Source organism: Astyanax mexicanus, chromosome 17, assembly GCF_023375975.1.
Source record: "Astyanax mexicanus isolate ESR-SI-001 chromosome 17, AstMex3_surface, whole genome shotgun sequence".
NCBI lineage: Eukaryota > Metazoa > Chordata > Actinopteri > Characiformes > Acestrorhamphidae > Astyanax > Astyanax mexicanus.
The window spans coordinates 36,867,825-36,888,521 of record NC_064424.1 but is presented as its reverse complement, the minus strand read 5'-3'; the positions used below and the strand labels follow the sequence as shown (position 1 = coordinate 36,888,521).

General features: G+C 38.0%; 1 protein-coding gene across 1 annotated transcript in view; it reads right to left on the bottom strand.

Annotated features, from left to right (window-relative positions):
• arhgap24 (Rho GTPase activating protein 24) overlaps window positions 1-20,697 on the bottom strand; it is a 206,355-nt gene that overhangs the window by 171,641 nt on the left and 14,017 nt on the right. The window contains exon 2 of the mRNA XM_049466089.1: window positions 5,422-5,574. Within this exon, the coding sequence (XP_049322046.1) occupies window positions 5,422-5,571 (150 nt within the window). The 5' untranslated portion in view covers window positions 5,572-5,574. The remainder of the gene's footprint in view (window positions 1-5,421; window positions 5,575-20,697) is intronic.

Here is a 20,697-nt window from a genome sequence, read left to right as displayed (position 1 = left end):
GTCTGATCATCACTCTGTCTGATCATCACTCTGTCTGATCCTCACTCTGTCTGATCCTCACTCTGTCTGATCATCATTCTGTCTGATCCTCACTTTGTCTGTCTATCTTATTTTATATGATCGTCACTCTGTAAGACCTTCTTTCTTTCTTTCTTTCTTTCTTTCTTTCTTTCTTATGTTTTCACATCTCTCTTTTTCAGTTAGTAGAAGTTAGTCAGAGTTTCTGTGGTTTTTTTGAACATCTGCCCTTCTTTTGTTTTTGCAGAGCACAGCACAGCATCAGTCAGAGTAACTGACTCCAGATCAGACATGTGGAAGAGATTAGATCCAGCCATCAAACAATATTCACAAAACTGTACTTTCATGTTTAGACCTTTCTCGCCGTACCATCAAAAGCCTGTCAAACAGCTTCTAACCACACTCTGCACATCCGGCTGTACAAACACTTACGCTGCTGTTTGGATACTGAGATCAGCTCTAGCAGCTCCATATTTCAGACAAAATATCAGATTCTGATTCAGTCCACACAACTACATCTGATTACATGTGGAAAGACAGAGTGTGTACACACCTGTTCATCCACAATTGCTGAAAAAATCCTGGATTTTCTATTTGATTTTCTGATCTGTAATTTATGGTCTGAGCAAAGTTTGGTGATGTTAGTCAGGCTAATCAACCAGATGATCACGCTGGTCAAACTTTCCAATTCAAGTTGGTTAAGAGGTAAGCTGGTAAACCAGCTGAATAACCTTAAACTACACTGATTAAACTACAACTGCTGAAATCAGTTAAGCTCAAACCTGCAAGGCATAAGTAATAGTGGGGTCAGATTGAGGTCAAATCACATTCTCACCACAAACAAACCACTCTGAAAGGTCTCTGCACTTTTGGTGCACATTTAAGTACGTTTACTGTAGTCACACATACACCCCCTCCACCTTAAACAGTTTAAATTTTACAAACCAGTAAAACGTTTGGACACACCTCATTCAGTGTTTTTTCCCGCACATTGTAAATCAATACTGAAGTAATCCACATGAAGGAACACATGAGAAATCATGTAGTAACGTAAAAGTGATAAAAAAAAACAAAATGCTCTGTGAAGCAGTACGTTGATTTAGCTGATAACTAAGATTTACCTCTGTTGCACAGGATAAGTTCATTAGTCTTCCTTTCCTGGCTGGACCTGATGAGAACCAGTTTCATCATAACGTTTTTAAAGGTCTTTGCGACTGCACTTGAAGATACTTTCAAAGTTCTTGTATTGTTTTCGGATTGACTGATCTTCATTTCTTTAAGTATATTGTTTCTAAAACATTTGACTGGTATATATATTACAATATAATAATATTATATAATAGAACCTACTACTACACATACAGAATATCTTGAAAGATTAGCTCATGTTATGAGTGAAAAATACTGTAATTATTCTCAGATTACAGAGTGATGAAAATTTCGTTCTGCAGATAAAATTTGCGACCGCTTCAAAGAACTTTAAAGCACTTCAAAGCCGTGTGTTTGCTTTAGGACACGTATTCGGTGTCTTTTGGAAACACTGTCAGAGCCAGCTTTTAAAAGAGGTGTCGTGTGCTGCTATATGATACTGTTGGGTTGGAATGACCCTGTGGGCTCAGCGCAGGCCTTAACGGGCACTGAACACATATATTAATGCTCAGAGACACTCACAGCGGGGGGTAAGGGGGTGGGGGCGTGTAAAGCAGAGATATCGGGTTATAAATCTTTAATGTAACGCTGTGTAAAACAGGGCGTTTTTTAACCTTGCCAGATCCCCCATGGTGTACATGCCCTGACTGCTGGTTCTTTTTTACACTTTAAAACTTTCAGTTAAGATCACATGAGTGCATTCAGCCACTTTAGGTTGCACCCATTGCTGACACAGATGTGCAAATGCACACAGCTTGTGTAGTGACTATATGCAATAAAAATATTGCCAGTATAATAAGCAGATTTTAACATTAACCTATTGGCAACAAGCCTAATGCCTAATTCCAAGCAAGTGGGCTAGCTTGAAGGTTATAAATCCCCCGGCATTGAGCTGTGAAGCACTGGAACTGTGTTCTCTGGAATGAAGGAGCTCGGACTCAATAGTTTTGGACAGCTCTTGTTGTTGAATGAAATCAAATCATCACTGCAATGCTTTTTAAGAATCTTTTTAATAACGATAATTGGTTTTAGAAAAAACAATAAATGAGTAGTATTCTAATACTTGTGCGGTGTATTCCACTGGTTGCTAGGGTATTCCAGATGGTTTCACAATGTGAGCCACATGTGCTTGCTACAGTATCACAGACTCTTGCAAGGATGTTGCTAGGTGGTTGCTAGGTGGCTCCTATGGTATCTGCATTGGTTGCTGTGGTGTTTCTACAGTAATTGGATTCTATGGCATCCCTGGATATTGCTTAGTGTGTTGTTGTATCCCTTGGTGGTTGCTCAGGTTTTGACAAGTGGTTGCTGTGTGTACTCCATGTTGATGAATTGTTGTTACAAATGTATTTATATCATCTATTAATGTTCAAGGAGCCAAGGCGTTTACACCATATTTATTCTTATTCAGAAAAAAATCCATTGCTACATAGAAACATTGTGCCCTTGTTAAAAGCTGTTAACAAGCACCTGGTGTCAGTATCTTTGTATCAACATCCAGTTTAAGTCTGGTTTCAGAAGACCTAAATTGGTCAAGGAGAAAAAGGTCGAGATACATGATAAAATTATGCATTTATATGCATGTGTAAAGTGCACTGTATTGTTGACCTATGCACAGTGACACCATCTGCAGTAAGATGATGCTGCAGCTCTTTGGAGGTGGTCTGTGGATTGTCCTTGACTGTTCTCACCATTCTTCTTCTCTGCCTTTCTGATATTTTTCTTGGCCTGCCACTTCTGGGCTTAACAAGAACTGTCCCTGTGGTCTTCCATTTCCTTATTATGTTCCTCACAGTGGAAACTGACAGGTTAAATCTCTGAGACAACTTTTTGTATCCTTCCCCTGAACAACTATGTTGAACAATCTTAGTTTTTAGATCATTTGAGAGTTGTTTCGATGAGCCCATGATGCCACTCTTCAGAGGAGATTCAAATAGGAGAACAACTTGCAATTGGCCACCTTAAATACCTTTTCTCATGATTGGATACACTTGGCTATGAAGTTCAAAGCTCAGTGAGGTTACCAAACCAATTTTGTGCTTCAGTAAGTCAGTAAAAAGTAGTTAGGAGTATTCAAATCAATAAAATGATAAGGGTGCCCATATTTTTGCACCGGTCAAATTTTGGTTTAATGCACATTGCACATTTTCTACTTTACAACAGAACCATACTCATCCACATACTGCTGCCATCTCAACAGCTTACCTTGATCTGTGAGAGAATATTAAAGTTGCATGGGATGGATTATGGCAGGAGACCATTAGGAACCTCTACAACTCTATGCCGAAACATATGGCATGTTGTGTTAGACATGCATTTCACTCACTGACAAATAGTTGCACCCACAGGGATGTGTCAAAATGCAGTTCACGTGTAGTGCATTGCAATCTGACACATCCCACTATTTGTCAGTGAGTAAAATTTCTACATACTATGCTATATACTGTATAAATGCTATATACTGTATACTGTATTGTGCACATTGAATATGCATGTGGACAGCCATGACAGCCTAATGTCAGGGTTGCCAGGATTTATTAATGGTTGTCATTCTCACTATAGCAAATACCTTTGAGCTCTAACAATCTCCAACTCACCCCCTAATGCCATAATAAGCCCACACAGTCTACACCACTGATGAGTGAAAGTAAGAACACTTGTTCTTCACACAGAGCAGAGGGTTTAGCTCTTTCAGCTCTGCAGATGAAAACCCTGCCAGTAGGATGAGATTCAGAACAGGCTGGCATTGAGAGGGAGCTGGGTGAAGGTGAATGCCAGGTCACTCTCTCCACACCTTGGGGTTGGAGATCATGAGGCATAACGGCACAAGGCCCCCCTCCCCCCTTCCTTTCGCTCTCTCTCTCTTTCTCGTTTTCACCTCGTTGTCATGTTCATGGTCTTTAGCTTGTTCCATGTGTGTGTAGTGTGTGTATTTCAATCTTGAACTTACTGTACATTCTTCAAGATGAAGAGAACATTATATCAGCGTGAGATTTACAGTCTATAGTCTCTCACTTCAGTGAAAGCTTACTGCAATACACCACACAACTGGATGCTTTGTTTTCCTGCAACAACATCCAGATTAAGACTGGTTTCAGATGGTCTAAGCTGATCTTTAATGGTCCAGGTGAAAATGGTCAAAAAAGCTGTTTACTAGCACATATCATACAATCAGACCAACCAATTTGGAGTCAATAGCCCAGCAACAAAAATTGTATAAGAAAATAAATCTGAAATCAGATGCAGCTGCTTTGCAATACACAGCCATAATAATATAACTTATGCAACAAATCAGTGTATGGAGGCGTTTATGATAATCATACTGATAAATTATCTTAGTCATGCTGAATAGTAGGGCTGCAACTAATGACCATTATGGTAGTCGACTTATCTGTTGATTATTTTTCCAAATAGTGAATTAGTCAACGATTCTTTTTGCCATGCCTTCCATCTCGCTTTCCATCTCGCTTTCCATCTCGCTTTCCATCTCGTTTTTTCTTTCTATGGGTACATCTTCTACTTCTAGCATTATTTATGGCTTTAAATTATAGAAATAGCAGCAAGCCGGATTTAAAGGGCCACTAAACCCCCTGTTTCCCCTGATTCCACCCCTGGTTCAATTTAGAAAAATGCTAAAAAATGGAAGTGATACTTTGGGAGGAGCACCGCAGTGATGTTTGCAGTTAGGGGTGGGGCAGGGAGGGAGAGCCTAGTGGGCTGGGCTGCCGTTTTTCACAGCTAATGTGTTAGTTTAGCACATGGATGGTGATACTGAGTTCACTAGCACTTTTGAAATGTATGATTGCATGTACACGTAGCATGGCTTCACGTCACCGGGGGGCGGTATCATTGACTGACTGATCTGCATATTACACCTATAGCACAGTTGAACCTGTGAGGGCGCTGCAGAGGCAGAAATAACTGCGTTTTTTTAAAGGTTAGAAAAGGTTTCTAAAACAAATAAGCAGGTCTGGTATGTTTTATTACTTCAAAGAAACACATTTCATCTATTAATGAAAAAATATGGATTAGGGTTTTGTGGGTCTTTTAATACCTGTTAAATGCCCAAAATACATTTAAATGTAAATTTATTCTGATATTTGTTATGTTTGTGCACTTTGTATCTTTAAATGAACTAAGATTATGTTGATTTATCATTGCAGCACTATTGGTCAGCTTACCTGAGTCATTCAGTCATGATTTTTAACCTGCTTGACTAGCTTGGGTAGGAGGTATCTGCATGTGTTTCCTTACCAGTGCTTTAGTCTCATCCTCATCTCTGTAGTAGAACAGCTGATCTCCTCTCAGGACGAACCAGCGGGAGTGCCACGTCTTCACAAAACCACCCTGCTTCCTCAGCCAACCACAGCGCAGCACCTGAGGATTACCCCCGGCCTCCTCCATCACCTGCAGCAATAACAACAAGAATATTAAGAACTTCAAAATTCAGAGCAGATCTATAAAATCTAAAACTCTGAATCAAAAATGTTGGCACCATTTTGAAAATGCTAATAAAATAAATGTAATGTTTATTTTATTTGTTTATGAAATACTGTACATCTATTCCTGTATATCTGACTTTTAACACATTCTTAAAAAGGTTGGGCCAATTTAGGTGATAAACTGGTGGTAAACAAGTGATTTAATTCATGATACGTTACAAAAGCATTATCAACAAAAGTCTTTGATGAGCAAAGACGGGCAGATGATCTCCAGTTTGTAACAAATATGTTAGAAACTTACTGAATGAAATTTTTAAAAACAATGTTCCTCTTAGAAAAATCAGGCATGTGCATTTTTCTGCTTGTACAGTTCATGATAATATATATCATTTTATATACACAGATGCCTTGTGATGATCGACATCACCCTTTGAAATGATGCGGGGAAAGAGCACCATCTACTCACCCAGAAACATTAAAGCCAATTGTGCTCTCTCAGCAGATGGCAAGCTACTTGAACAGGATTTGAACCAGCAATCTCGATAGTGGGGTGCTTAGTCCGAGTTCATGTTTTTTTAAGAAATTGGGAGGAATTTCAGTTTGTAAAGTGATGTTCGTGTAGTTTTTAATAACACTATGTAAAACCACACATTACTGCACACGTTACATTACAAGTCCTGACTGCAGAAGAAGAGGGTATGGCTATTGGCCTGGCCTGCATTCAGTCCTGACCTGCCCACAAGTAAGAGTATATGGAGAAATAAAAAAAAATGATGACCCCGGCTCATTCCCTTTCCATCATTCTATACAATTCATACTCTTTCACTTCTGCAATGATGCTATTTAGATTATTTCACACCTGTGATGACCGACACATTCTCCACCACCTGCTGCCACACTGATCTGAGGGTTTTACCTGAAAGCCTGATGTCTTCTCTCAAATCTCCTCTAGAAAACATTGTACACGCTCTTGTTTCCTGCCTCTGAAAAACAACCACCTGCAATATAATACCCTGCTACACAAACATGCTGTGTCCTTCAACTGTCCAGACATCTCATGTGAATGAGTGTATTGTGTTCTAATCTTTCCTAACCTTGGGAGAATTATTTTGGGATGTTTTCACTAAATTGAATGTGAAATGTATCTTCTGGAGATCCAAATAAATGAGATCTAAAAATTTTGACCTTATAATTTTCAGAGGTCAGGGATTATATAGCTCTGGAAGAGACCACTTCAGTTTCTGAATCAGTTTCTCTGATTTTACTATTTAGAGGTAAATGTTTAAATAAAATGAGCATTGTTGTTTTATATATATATATATATATATATATATATATATATATATATATATATATATATATATATATATATATATATATATACATATATATGTTTATATGTATATATATATATATATATATATATAAAACATCTGATTGTTTTATATACACTACCATTCAAAAGTTTGGGGTCACATTGAAACGTCCTTATTTTTGAAGGAAAAGCACTGTACTTTTCAATGAAGATAACTTTAAACTAGTCCTAACTGTAAACAAATACACTCTGTACATTGCTAATGTGGTAAATGACTATTCTAGCTGCAAATGTCTGGTTTTGGTGCAATATCTACATAGGTGTATAGAGGCCCATTTCCAGCAACTATCACTCCAGTGTTCTAATGGTACAATGTGTTTGCTCATTGGCTCAGAAGGCTAATTGATGATTAGAAAACCCTTGTGCAATCATGTTCACACACCTGAAAACAGTCTAGCTCATTACAGAAGCTACAAAACTGACCTTCCTTTGAGCAGATTGAGTTTCTGGAGCATCACATTTGTGGGGTCAATTAAACGCTCAAAATGGCCAGAAAAAGAGAACTTTCATCTGAAACTCGACAGTCTATTCTTGTTCTTAGAAATGAAGGCTATTCCATGCGAGAAATTGCTAAGAAATTGAAGATTTCCTACAACGGTGTGTACTACTCCCTTCAGAGGACAGCACAAACAGGCTCTAACCAGAGTAGAAAAAGAAGTGGGAGGCCGCGTTGCACAACTAAGCAAGAAGATAAGTACATTAGAGTCTCTAGTTTGAGAAACAGACGCCTCACAGGTCCCCAACTGGCATCTTCATTAAATAGTACCCGCAAAATACCAGTGTCAACATCTACAGTGAAGAGGAGGCTGCGGGATTTTGGGCTTCAGGGCAGAGTGGCAAAGAAAAAGCCATATCTGAGAGTGGCTAATAAAAGAAAAAGATTAAGATGGGCAAAAAACACAGACATTGGACAGAGGAAGACTGGAAAAAAGTGTTGTGGACGGATGAATCCAAGTTTGAGGTGTTTGGATCACAAAGAAGAACGTTTGTGAGACGCAGAACAAATGAAAAGATGCTGGAAGAATGCCTGACGCCATCTGTTAAGCATGGTGGAGGTAAAGTGATGGTCTGGGGTTGCTTTGGTGCTGGTAAGGTGGGAGATCTGTACAGGGTAAAAGGGATTCTGAATAAGGAAGGCTATCACTCCATTTTGCAACGCCACGCCATACCCAGTGGACAGCGCCTGATCGGAGCCAATTTCGTCCTACAACAGGACAATGACCCTAAACACACCTCCAAATTGTGCAAGAACTATTTACAGCAGAAGCAGGCAGCTGGTATTCTATTGGTAATGGAGTGGCCAGCGCAGTCACCAGATCTGAACCCCATTGAGCTGTTGTGGGAGCAGCTTGACCATATAGTACGCCAGACGTGCCCATCCAACCAATCCAACTTGTGGGAGCTGCTTCTAGAAGCGTGGGGTGCAATTTCTCCAGCTTACCTCAACAAATTAACAGCTAGAATGCCAAAGGTGTGCAATGCTGTAATTGCTGCAAATGGAGGATTCTTTGATGAAAGCAAAGTTTGATGTGAAAACAATGTTATTTCAAATACAAATCATTATTTCTAACCTTGTCAATGTCTTGACTCTATTTTCTATTCATTTCACAACCCATGGTGGTGAATAAGTGTGACTTTTCATGGAAAACACAAAATTGTTTGAGTGACCCCAAACTTTTGAACGGTAGTGTATATATGCAGGTTGTTTGAACAATGATTAAAAAATATACAATAATAATAAAATTTCTCTCTGGCCAGATTTTTTGTACATTCCTTCCCTGTCTCTCTCTGTTTTGCTCAGCGTGTCTTTAGATTCTGCCAGTTCTTGGGCTCCCTATGTCTTTATTAAGTTTTTTTTTTCCTGGCCACGTCCCAGTTTACTAACTGGGGCAGCTGTCTGAACAGATCTGATTGGCTGAGGAGAGCATTTATCAATCTTACACCCCACGTAATTGGTCTTTGAGTTTACTGCACCGCAGAGCGCGGATACCGTGACAAGAAAAGTTCAGCCGCTTTAAATGAACACAGAATAAATCCTTTTTTACCTGTTTATCGGTTTGGGTGCGTATTGAACAATGTCTGGGTCCGGACCCGAACCACGGTCCGCCTATTAATGACCTCTGTTCTATTATCTCCTGACAATATTTCTCCCAAATTCCAAATAAAAATATTGTCATTTAGAGCATTTATTTGCGGAAAATAAAAAATGGCTGAAATAACAACAAAAAAAGGCAGAGCTTTCAGACATCAAATAACGCAAAGAAAACATGTTCATATTCATAAGGTTTTATACGTTCAGAAATCAGTATTTGGTGGAATATTCCTGTTTTTTAATCATAGTTTTCATGCATCTTGGCATGTTCTACTCCACCAGTCTTACACACTGCTTTTGGATAACTTTATGGAACTCCTGGTGCAAAAATTCAAGCAGTTCAGCTTGATTTGATGGCTTATGATCATCCATCTTCCTTTTGATTATATTCCAGAGGTTTTCAATTTGATAAAATCAAGGAAAACATCCTTAAGTGGTCTTTTATTTTGTTCAGAGCTGTACACTCGGCATGCAGATATGTAAATGATTACAGATGTGGTCTGATTAGATACTGGGTCTACCCACAAGAGGGGGGTAAAAGTGCTTCCCCACACTGCCCTATAAAAAGGCTCTCAGGGCTACTTTTGGGTAGTGTACCTCATGGTGAGAGATCATTCTAGACATGCCTCTGTGACACATTCAAAACATTCAGCTGACACTGCATTTTCTTTGGAGTGACACACTGCCCCACCTTCTGGTGTGATGATCTGGGGAGCCATCGCACACAACATTCGATCACCTCTAGTAGTGATCTGAAGGACATTAACAGCTCAGTGATATGTGCATATCTGTGTGCTGCCTCTCATCTCAGGGCGTATTATCTGTTCAGCAGGATAATGCTTGCACACACACAGCAAGCAAGGTTTTCACAGGTATGTCTCCTTCAGATTATGACACTTCTTTGTTCTGCCAGGTGGCCAGATTTACAGTATCACCGATCAAGCATATATGAGTGTGCAGGATCTACAGACCCAGCTGCAACATCTGTGGGCAAGTACTTCAGGATGCTTAGGAACATATATATTGTGATATTAGATATATTGCACATATTATTCAGGGCAGTTAGCTCTGCCACTGCAACTTATCCCAAATATACTGGACTGAGACATCAATGAAGTTGTCCATGGTGTGCATGCACGTAATAATCAAGATATAGAAAATGATGTTATGTTGGATGTTAAGTGGATGCTTGATGGGTGCTACAGTTTGGCTGGGGGTTGCTATTATATTTTAAGCAGTTGCCATGATGTTGCATAGTGGTTAAAAGGATGTTACTAGGCAGTTGCAATGGCGTCCGAGGAGGTTGCCTTTGTGTCTTAGGTGATTACACCCTTACTGCCCAGTGTTTACCAAGCTAGTTGTTTCTAATAAAGTGGCCAGTGGGTGGATGCTTTTAGGTAGGGGTTTCTAATAGCAAAGATGATGTTGAGAAGTCAGTGAAGCCACGTTGTCACTTGTTTTGCAGAATGTGTGTGTGTGTGAGTCCTTTGATGAACTCCAGATGTGCCAGTTCAGCATTGTTCCATTCATCTCTCCAACAAGTGCAAGACTGTGGTGAGGAGACTCTCTCTGATGTAATGCCATTACACACACACACACACACACACACACAGTTTAACCCAGTTTAAAGTAGTTCTGTGAACAATTTAGGAAACCCAATGCAAACCTTGTTTTTTTATATATATTTAAACACCTGGATTTTAGCTTTATTTATTATAGAGAGATGATGCTTATATACAGTGTTTTTTTGTCAAAGATACATTTTCCAGATTATCAAACAAACTTTAATATCAGCAAAACATAACCCAAATAAATATAAAAAGCAACACATTATGCCCTAATTTGAAGAAATTACAAAATAATTTCTAAGGCTTTAGCTCCAGCGCACCACACTGAGAGCTTTTATTCACAAACAGAGAAAACATGGTACAGTAGTGAACCTTTCCAGGAGTGACCAGCCTATCAAAAGGGCATGGGCAACTCATCCAGAAGGTTTCAAAAGAACCCAGAACAACATCTAAAGAAATGCTGGTCTCACTTGCCTTAGTTAAGGTCAGTGTTAATGATTCAATAATGAGAAAGAAACTGGGCAGTGCTGCAGCAGAGCACAATAAAAAGATGATCAATTCCAACACGTTTAACTACACTATAACATTAGCTGGCTGATTAATTAGATTAAATTGGGCATTTTACTCTAACATCAAAATGAGTGTAAAATCTGAGAACAGAGTGCTGCATACTATAATTAACTTTCTATATTATCTGTCCAAAGCACAAAATGTCCTTGAATAGACACATGATCTGAGTGTATGGTGTGTGTGTGTGTGTGTGTGTATATGCTGTCTCCAGCTCTGCAGGGTGTCTGAGGCACTGTGTGTTTACACATGGAGTGTGCATGAGGACAGCTGAGGACCAGAGAGTCAATGCAATTCACAATATCACACACACAGACACACAGACACATACACACACACAAACAACTGACTTTATAGTGTGTAACAGGTCAGTGATGTAACAGTGTGCTGTGTTTAATGTGTCAGTGGTTTAACAGTGTGCTGTGTTTAATGGGTCAGTGGTGTAACAGTGTGCTGTGTTTAATGGGTCAGTGGTGTAACAGTGTGCTGTGTTTAATGTGTCAGTGGTTTAACAGTGTGCTGTGTTTAATGGGTCAGTGGTGTAACAGTGTGCTGTGTTTAATGTGTCAGTGGTTTAACAGTGTGCTGTGTTTAATGGGTCAGTGGTGTAACAGTGTGCTGTGTTTAATGTGTCAGTGGTTTAACAGTGTGCTGTGTTTAATGGGTCAGTGGTGTAACAGTGTGCTATGTTTAATGGGTCAGTGGTGTAACAGTGTGCTGTGTTTAATGAGTCAGTGGTGTAACAGTGTGTTCTGATTAATGGGTCAGTGGTGTAACAGTGTGCTGTGTTTAATGAGTCAGTGGTGTAACAGTGTGTTCTGATTAATGGGTCAGTGGTGTAACAGTGTGCTGTGTTTAATGGGTCAGTGGTGTAACAGTGTGCTGTGTTTAATGGGTCAGTGGTGTAACAGTGTGCTGTGTTTAATGGGTCAGTGGTGTAACAGTGTGTTCTGATTAATGGGTCAGTGGTGTAACAGTGTGCTGTGTTTAATGGGTCAGTGGTGTAACAGTGTGCTGTGTTTAATGGGTCAGTGGTGTAACAGTGTGCTGTGTTTAATGGGTCAATGGTGTAACAGTGTGTTCTGATTAATGGGTCAGTGGTGTAACAGTGTGCTGTGTTTAATGGGTCAGTGGTGTAACAGTGTGTTCTGATTAATGGGTCAGTGGTGTAACAGTGTGTTCTGTTTAATGGGTCAGTGGTGTAACAGTGTGTTCTGATTAATGGGTCAGTGGTGTAACAGTGTGCTGTGATTAATGGGTCAGTGGTGTAACAGTGTGTTCTGATTAATGGGTCAGTGACACAGTGCGGTGATATTTATGTTATTCAGTGGTGTAAAAGCGTGGAGTGTGTTATGGACACTGATAGATAACTGTGGAGTATCACAGGTTACAGGTCAGTGATGTAATATTATAGAGTCTGTTTTGTCAGTAGTGTAACAGTGTGAACTGTGTAACAGTGTGGAGTTTAAAACAGCAGAAAGTTACAGTCTCAGGTTTTTATCTCTCTGCCAGTAGGGTTTTTTTCCTTGTGTGTTTTTTTCTTGTGGTTTAGAGGTTTTGAATAATTAATATCATCATATAGAGAGAATTAGTCACGTCCCGGTGGCCTTTAAAAATGATAGCCTCTATTCTGTCCAGTGGGTCGAGGCAGCGTGTGGGAAAATGGCCTTTAGTGAAGTCAGCTGTGTGAAATAGCTTATTACACTGCACTGTGCTGTTTACTGAGCAGAGTTTCACTGACTTCACCTCATTTTAGTGATTGATTTAGGAAGACAGGGAGAGAGAGAGAGAGAGCTCAGCTAAGACTATTGACTATTTAAACTCTGTTTTTATGGGTTTTTATTACATTGCGGGGACTTTGTTTGTTGATTGAATGTACTTTAAAATTTATATAGAGTTTTACAGGCAGATGCACTCTGCTGATACAAGGGTCACTGTCAAATTACTTGTTTTTGTCTTGTTTTTTTTAACTCTTTTGACAATTGACAGAAATATCTTTTTATTCCAGCTTAATCTCTTTTTATTTTTTAGGGATGCAGGCATCCATCCTGGTACGGTAAGCTGCTTGACAGAGTGGACAGTGACAGGGTGAACAATTTCAGCACAAGTTGGCATTTGTTCAAAACGTGAAACATGTTTGTGAAGGCTGTGATTCAATAATGATGTTAAAGGTTATTTTTATCCAACTCATTGTAACTTTGAGCCTAAGATGACAGATATAAAAAAACAAAAAACAACAAAAAAACGCTTTGACACATCATAAATTCAGTGCTGTCATCCAAACTTTGAAGAAAAACATTTGGAATCATTCAGTACAGATTTTTTTTACACAAATCAGAATATGTTTTATATTTTAGACTCTTAAAAGTAGCACCTCTTGATTAGATGACAGTTTTGCACATCTTGGCTGGATTTTCTCAGTCAGCTTTATGAGGTAGAGTCACCTGGAATGGCTTTCAGATAACAGCTGTGCTGAACTTATCAAGAGTTAACTATTTGAATTTCTTGCCTCTTAATGACTCTCATCTGGACTGCCCCAGGAAGGAAAGAGCAAGAGTTTCCTCTGTTGCACAGAATACGTTCATTTGAGTTACCAGCCTCAGAAACTGCAAGTTAACATCATCCCTGAAAAGAGCACCTGAATGCTTTACAGAGTATTCTTCATGTTCTTTCATAATCTGTAATACTTATGTAGGAAAAAAAGACTAGTACTGCAACTTAACCAAGCAGATACGGCAAAAAAAACACGTCAAAGAAACAGTTACAGTGTTTGTAATTAATTTAAGCAACTATGCTGCAAAACAAATATCCTTATATATTGATACTGACCCATATATAGTATTCCACCCTTTTGCTGACTGCTTTTTTACAGCGCAGTAGAGAAATACCAAACCTCTAGAGCATTCATTGGTGTTTTGCTGGGTGAATGAGGTGGAATTGCACTGCACAGATGTTTGAATGGAGAATTACTCAGCATGTCCTTCAGACCTCGTACTAACAGGAAGTTGTGTTGGCAAGAGTTTTGCCCAGAAATGGAGAAAACAGCATTTTGAGAGCAGCTCTGTTTACTGTTGCTACAGCAGCTCTTTCCTTTTCCAGGCCTGATTGTATACATGCCAACAACTTTCAAGTTTATTTAATTAAACTGTTATTTTTAACCAGCTGTTTACATCAGTTTAGACCTTTTACACAAGAAACCTGTCCTGTAAAAGATACACAGCAGAGAGAAACAGCTTCAAAACAGCTTTAATGGCTCATTTAATAATACTAATAGAAATATAATATAATAGAAATAAAATAGAAACTCTACAAAATTACATAGGGTCTTCTGTTGTATTTGGAGTGATGGAGAAAATGCAGACAACGAGTTAGCATGAGCTCCAGCCAGGGTTGCCAGGTCCAGCAAAGTGTCCTGCCCAAAGTCTGTCTAAAACCCACCTGTCCGAAGCTTAAACCAGACCAATATATAAGGTAACACAGATGTTCATAACAGAGCACATTTTCATTTTTTCAGTCAACGGTTTGCAATTAAGGCTTTTTGGTGAAAATTATAAAAAAAAATTCTTCTGTAAAAATGTATTTTGTTTATAATGAAATGAATAAATCTTCTTCTAAAACAAGCTCAGTTTGGCAGAAAAAGCACACACTTGGCAAAAGGAAATATTATAACAAAAAAGTAAATACTAACAAATAAAAAAATACATCAATTTTAGAAAATAAAAAAACACATACAATTCCCTCTCAGTACAATTATTACATCACAATAGAATAATTTTTATCAACATATAATCTAAATTTAAATTAATATTGTCTGTTTATATTTATATCTCAATTAAAGATATCTGGCCTGTGTGAATATCTCCAATGATATGCTGAGAATGCTGGGAACATGCACTGGTTGTTTAATCTTATCAGTAGGAACACAAATGGAGGACATGATACAAATAATCGTGATAAATCGAATAACCGATTAAAATAATCAGCATATTTTTCGACTAGTAAAATAGTCATTAGCTGCAGCCTTAATTGAGGCAACTTATTTAATGTCTGCTCAGCTACATAAAGCTGTATGACCTGTAAAATCTGCGGGGCTGTATATTGCCAATAAGTATATTGTGATTAGGGCTGCGCAATATATGTTATTTAAGGATCACCACTGCAATGTGCACAAGATTGATCAAAAACACAAAGAAAATAAATAAAAATAAATAAATAAATAAATAAAACATCTGGATCAGACTAAAGAAATCCTGAACGGATTTGAGAAAAAATATATATCATACGTATCATGCAACAACTTTGTTTAATCCAAAATTTAATTCAGCACCATTTTTCATTCCATATCTACCAAACGCAGATTACTTGATTACTTCAATCTGTGATACATGGACTGCACTATTATTATCCTGACCTGTTGAATCATTAATGTCTGAAGAAACATGGTCAAATCTTTTTAATATTATGATATTTATAATTTGCAGAACAGCAAAACAGTGCAATACCAACATGTTTTTAATCAAATTTCAGAAAAAAACTCTCATAGCATTAAAACACTATAAAGTGTATAAAAATATAAAATCTAAGTAAAAGATAAATTGACTTTTTATGTAATCAGAACAGTGGGATGTAACGACCGAGTACAACAGAGTACATCACCATGCCTAATGTCAGGCTCAATGCTATTAAGCTGTGGAGCAGTGGAACTGTGTTCTCTGGACTGATGGAGCACTGTCTAATACTCTCAGACAGGATGAGCTGGGGTGATGATTATCCAACATCCTTTACTAAATTACTAAATCGATTGCAACTGTCACTGAATACAATCAAATCCTCACAGCAATGCTGTGAATCCAACATCTAATAAAAAGTCTTTCCTGGACAGTAGAGACAGTTCCTCCAATAAAGTAGGATAAACTCTTTTGAGAGGAAGTGCATCTAGAGTAAAGCCTTTTCTGTAGAATAGAAGCTTTTACTGCATTAAACTTCCTTGGATTGCTCTTTATTTTAGCAGAAACTCTGGAAAGTCTGCATACGTTTGGACAGCATGTTTGACAGTTAGTGAAGTAACTGTTTTTTGTAGGGAGGAAAAGTACAACTGTGTTTCAGGGCCAAAGTGCACACCACTCTCTTATTTAATATTTATCCAAACTGACTCTTCAAAACAGTGGAACGTTGCTACAGAGTCTGCAAAAGCTTTGCTGGTTGTAGAAATTGTGAGTGAGTGAGTATCAAAACAGCATTTATATTCACAAAACCAGTCCTGAGGCCTCAAAGATGGAGGATGGGTTTCAAATAAAATGACAATTAAGCTTTTATAGGTGTTATCTAATCAATTGTGTGGCAGCTGGGATCTTGTAGCTTTTTGGGCATGGTGAAAAATGTTGTTATGTATAATGTAATATACCTTGATTTAATAATCTTTGTTTTATTAAGATGTGTTTGTATTTTGGGTCCCCTTTACTCTGTATTGTGATTGGATAATCAAAGCCAAGATTGTAACCGCTCAGCGTGTATCTGATTATTTGTTATGCGTTAAGCTGTGCAGTGGCAGGGTGTGTGGAATGACAGTTCTAGAAATTGCTGTGTTGTTTCAGTCAGCAAATAAAAAACAGATGTTGATTTAATCTACGTGGTGTTACTTAATCTGAATACACAACAAATGTGATGATTTCACCCATGGTCTGGACCTTCAGACTTGGCCTACAGTTTGGTCTAAAATCCTGAAGAAGGTGTGCCAGGAATCATGAACAAGAAAGTGGGGATATCATACATATCATATTTCATTCAGTAACCAATTATTGTTGTTCACTAAAGCGAACGAAATAGCGAAAACTGAAAGTGAAAAAACATTTGTGTTAACTGAATCTAATAAAAACGATAATTAAAAGGAAAAAAACAACTATCTCAAACTGTATTGTGTGTTTATAAAACTAACTAAAACGAACTGAAATCACTGATAGAATACCCTCATTTTCGTGTTTAATTTATTTATAAGTGCTGTTGTACAGCGGGCGGTGTGAACTCCTCCGCGTTTGACTTGCAGCACTGTGTGTAGCTGTTCTTAAAAATCATTTTATTTAAATAATAGTTCTATGCTTCTATGTTACAGTGTAAATTAACATAATTCTGATCATATTTCGCTCATTTAAACAGCCCGAAAACAGCCAGTTTATGGTTTGGGTTGGGTCGGGCTCAGGCAGAACGTGCACGGGCTCGGGCTGGGTCGGGTCGGATTTTTTGGGCTCTATTCTCTTTTGGTGAAGCTGTTTGATCCAGCTGTTAAACTGTTATATTAATACCATTTTAACGGTCATTAGATTGTTGTTTTTGCCCATTATTTTGTTTAGTTTATATATACATATTTCCTTTGAGTGTGGCTTGGTTTGTTTAATTTCATCCCCAGACGCGTTTTTCCATTTTTTTCAGTATGACAAGTCTTAGTATTTTTCTTTGGTTGTGTGGAGGATTTCGTTTTTTTTTTTTTTTTATTCGTTAGATTATATTTTTGTTAACATTTTGGGTTTATTTTTTATATTTTTATATTCTGTTTTTATTCTGTGAATGTCTTTGTATAAATCGTGAAAAATATGCAAACATGGTTGAGCGAGTTATTTTACCGAACAGCACGGATGTTATTTCAGTTGTTTCAGTATCTCAGTTGTCTTTTTCCCTTTTTCACTTTGAAATATGATGCAAATTTTATTAATAACAGTCTCATATTCAGCAGACTGTACCGCATCATTTATGTATGATTTTTCATCAATATTGCTCTTCATGTCTGACAGAGTGTCTGGGCTGAGAGGAGCCAGTACCAGTTATTTCACCATACGCCCACTTTACCCACAGCCTGGTGCCACTTAAGCCCTCATCTGTCACCCTGATACAGACCAGTGGCCATGTCTCTAAACCTAATGTCAGACAATATCAATTCCAGTCCAGTAACCCAGTCCACTTACCAGACTGTAGATTTACCACTAATCATTATTCATTATTAATCAGACAGACACTGACATTTCATCCACGATAAGAACAGCCTCACAAAACTACACTGACCCCCTACACCTGCTTCTTTAAAATCAACCTGACATTAAAAATAAAGCAATTTCATGTCTCTGCTCACATGAAGCACAATTCGTCATATAAAACGATTTAAAAAACTGCATGCCACAGTGTTACACCACTGACCCATAAAACAGCTCACACTGTTACACCACTGACCCATAAAACAGCTCACACTGTTACACCACTGACCCAAACACAGCTTACACTGTTACACCACTGACCAATAAAACAGCTCACACTGTTACACCACTGACCCAAACACAGCTTACACTGTTACACCACTGACCAATAAAACAGCTCAAACTGTTACACCACTGACCCATAAAACAGCTCACACTGTTACACCACTGACCCATAAAACAGCTCACACTGTTACACCACTGACCCATAAAACAGCTCACACTGTTACACCACTGACCAATAAAACAGCTCAAACTGTTACACCACTGACCCATAAAACAGCTCACACTGTTACACCACTGACTCATAAAACAGCTCACACTGTTACACCACTGACCCATAAAACAGCTCACACTGTTACATCATTGACCCATAACACAGTCCACAATGTTACACCACTGACATATAACACAGTCAATAGTGCTACAGCAGTTGAAACATACTTTACATTGTTATACCACTGAATTGTAACACACTCTACACTGTTAAACAGCAGACCTGTAATGTATCACTGTGTTACATTACTAATTTTTATAACACATATCAAACCCTAACACATAACATTAACATTGTTACACCACTTACATATACCACACTCTATATTATTACATAATTAACATGTTCTGTTAGTAATAATGAATAAAAATTGGGTGAACTTTATTTAAAAGTAATAACATGCTGTTTTTATCTGTGTGTCTGATAACTCTGACTAAATACGAGTTACAGAACTTCAGTCTGACTAAGAATCGATTCTGTTTGATCTTTGGAGTGGAAGCCTCCATACTAAGATAGCTTTCAGAGTCTTCACTTCTTCTTTCTGAAATAGTGCAGTTGGTGCAGAGCTGCTCAGAGAGGAAGTAAGAGCAAACGTGAGGGAGATGTCAAAAAAAGATATCTGTAGCAGAACTGTGGTTAAATAGGTCTCATTAAATTATGACTAGGGGTATTTTTAAAAACGTTAATGCTGCAGTCCAGGACTGATTACAATATACAATATAGAGTAAAAGATAAGTTTATTGGGGAAAAGTGTACAACTGTAGTACTTTGTTAAGCACCTCTAGTCTGAATTTAGGATATGGTTGGATAAAATCTTAATTAACAACAAAGGACACAACAACATAAATTGCATTTGAACATGTTGTTGTAGAAATCATATAATAACTGGTTATATTGAATGTAAAACATTTAATTAAAGTGTTTTAATTGTTAAACTGGTTGGAACAAATCTGTAAAAGTAAAAATTACACTTTTAATAGCAGCTGCTTTTATCTTCAGCACTGACCCAGAACTGACCCATTCACACACTGTCCTGTGATGCTCTCAGGATGATCAGGGTATGTCAGTTAGGAACTTTATGAGTTAAAATGATGGACAGAGTGCTGTAAAGAACTCACACAGCTTTAAAGAATCTGTGACACATATATCACCATGTGCTCTTTTTGGTTAAAAATCTTTTTTTTTTACTAAGTAAAATATTATTTAGATTTAATTCCCAGATCAAGACAAACCCAACAGAAAGAACATCTGGAGTCTGGATTTTAGATGGTGTGTGTGTTGTGTTCAGAGCAGCTTGTGTGGAGGCGGGGCTGTCATGAGTTGAGTTGGTAAACTCAAGTAAAAAGCAGAAATGAAAGTGTGGAGGAGGTGAAGTGTAGAATATTAAAGAAAGGTGTGAGATCCGGCTGGTCTGTGGTCTGTTTATAAGTTCTGTACTAGACTCTGATGAATGATTGTTTTATTCCATAAACACTCCATAAACACCATAACGCTGTTATTTACAAACACACAGCCTCCAGAAACACACTTTAATGACACTGTTCAGAGCTGTGTGTCCAAAAGTATCCAGACGCTGTTTAAAAAGAGTTCAGACAGTTTTAGATGCACCAATTTGGGGCTACAATGATAAGTTGACTCCAAATTTCAGTATCGGCTTTTGGTTGATTTGTAACAGCATAATACTGTCTCAGTGTGCTGAGGACAGAAATGCGACGAGATCGGGGCAAGAGGCTCACTCACACAGTTTACACTCAGCTTCTGTGGCTCCAAAAGTTTCCAAACAACAGATTACCTCCTGTATTAACTCATTAAATATCAAAAGTTTCCACATTTAAACTTAAGTTCCATGTTCAGCAATGGAGGTAATAGCAAAAATAATTACTGACTAATTGACTAATCAGAAAAATAGTAATCAGATTAGTTGACGATCAAAATAATCATTAGGTGCAGCCCTACACCCATTGCTGA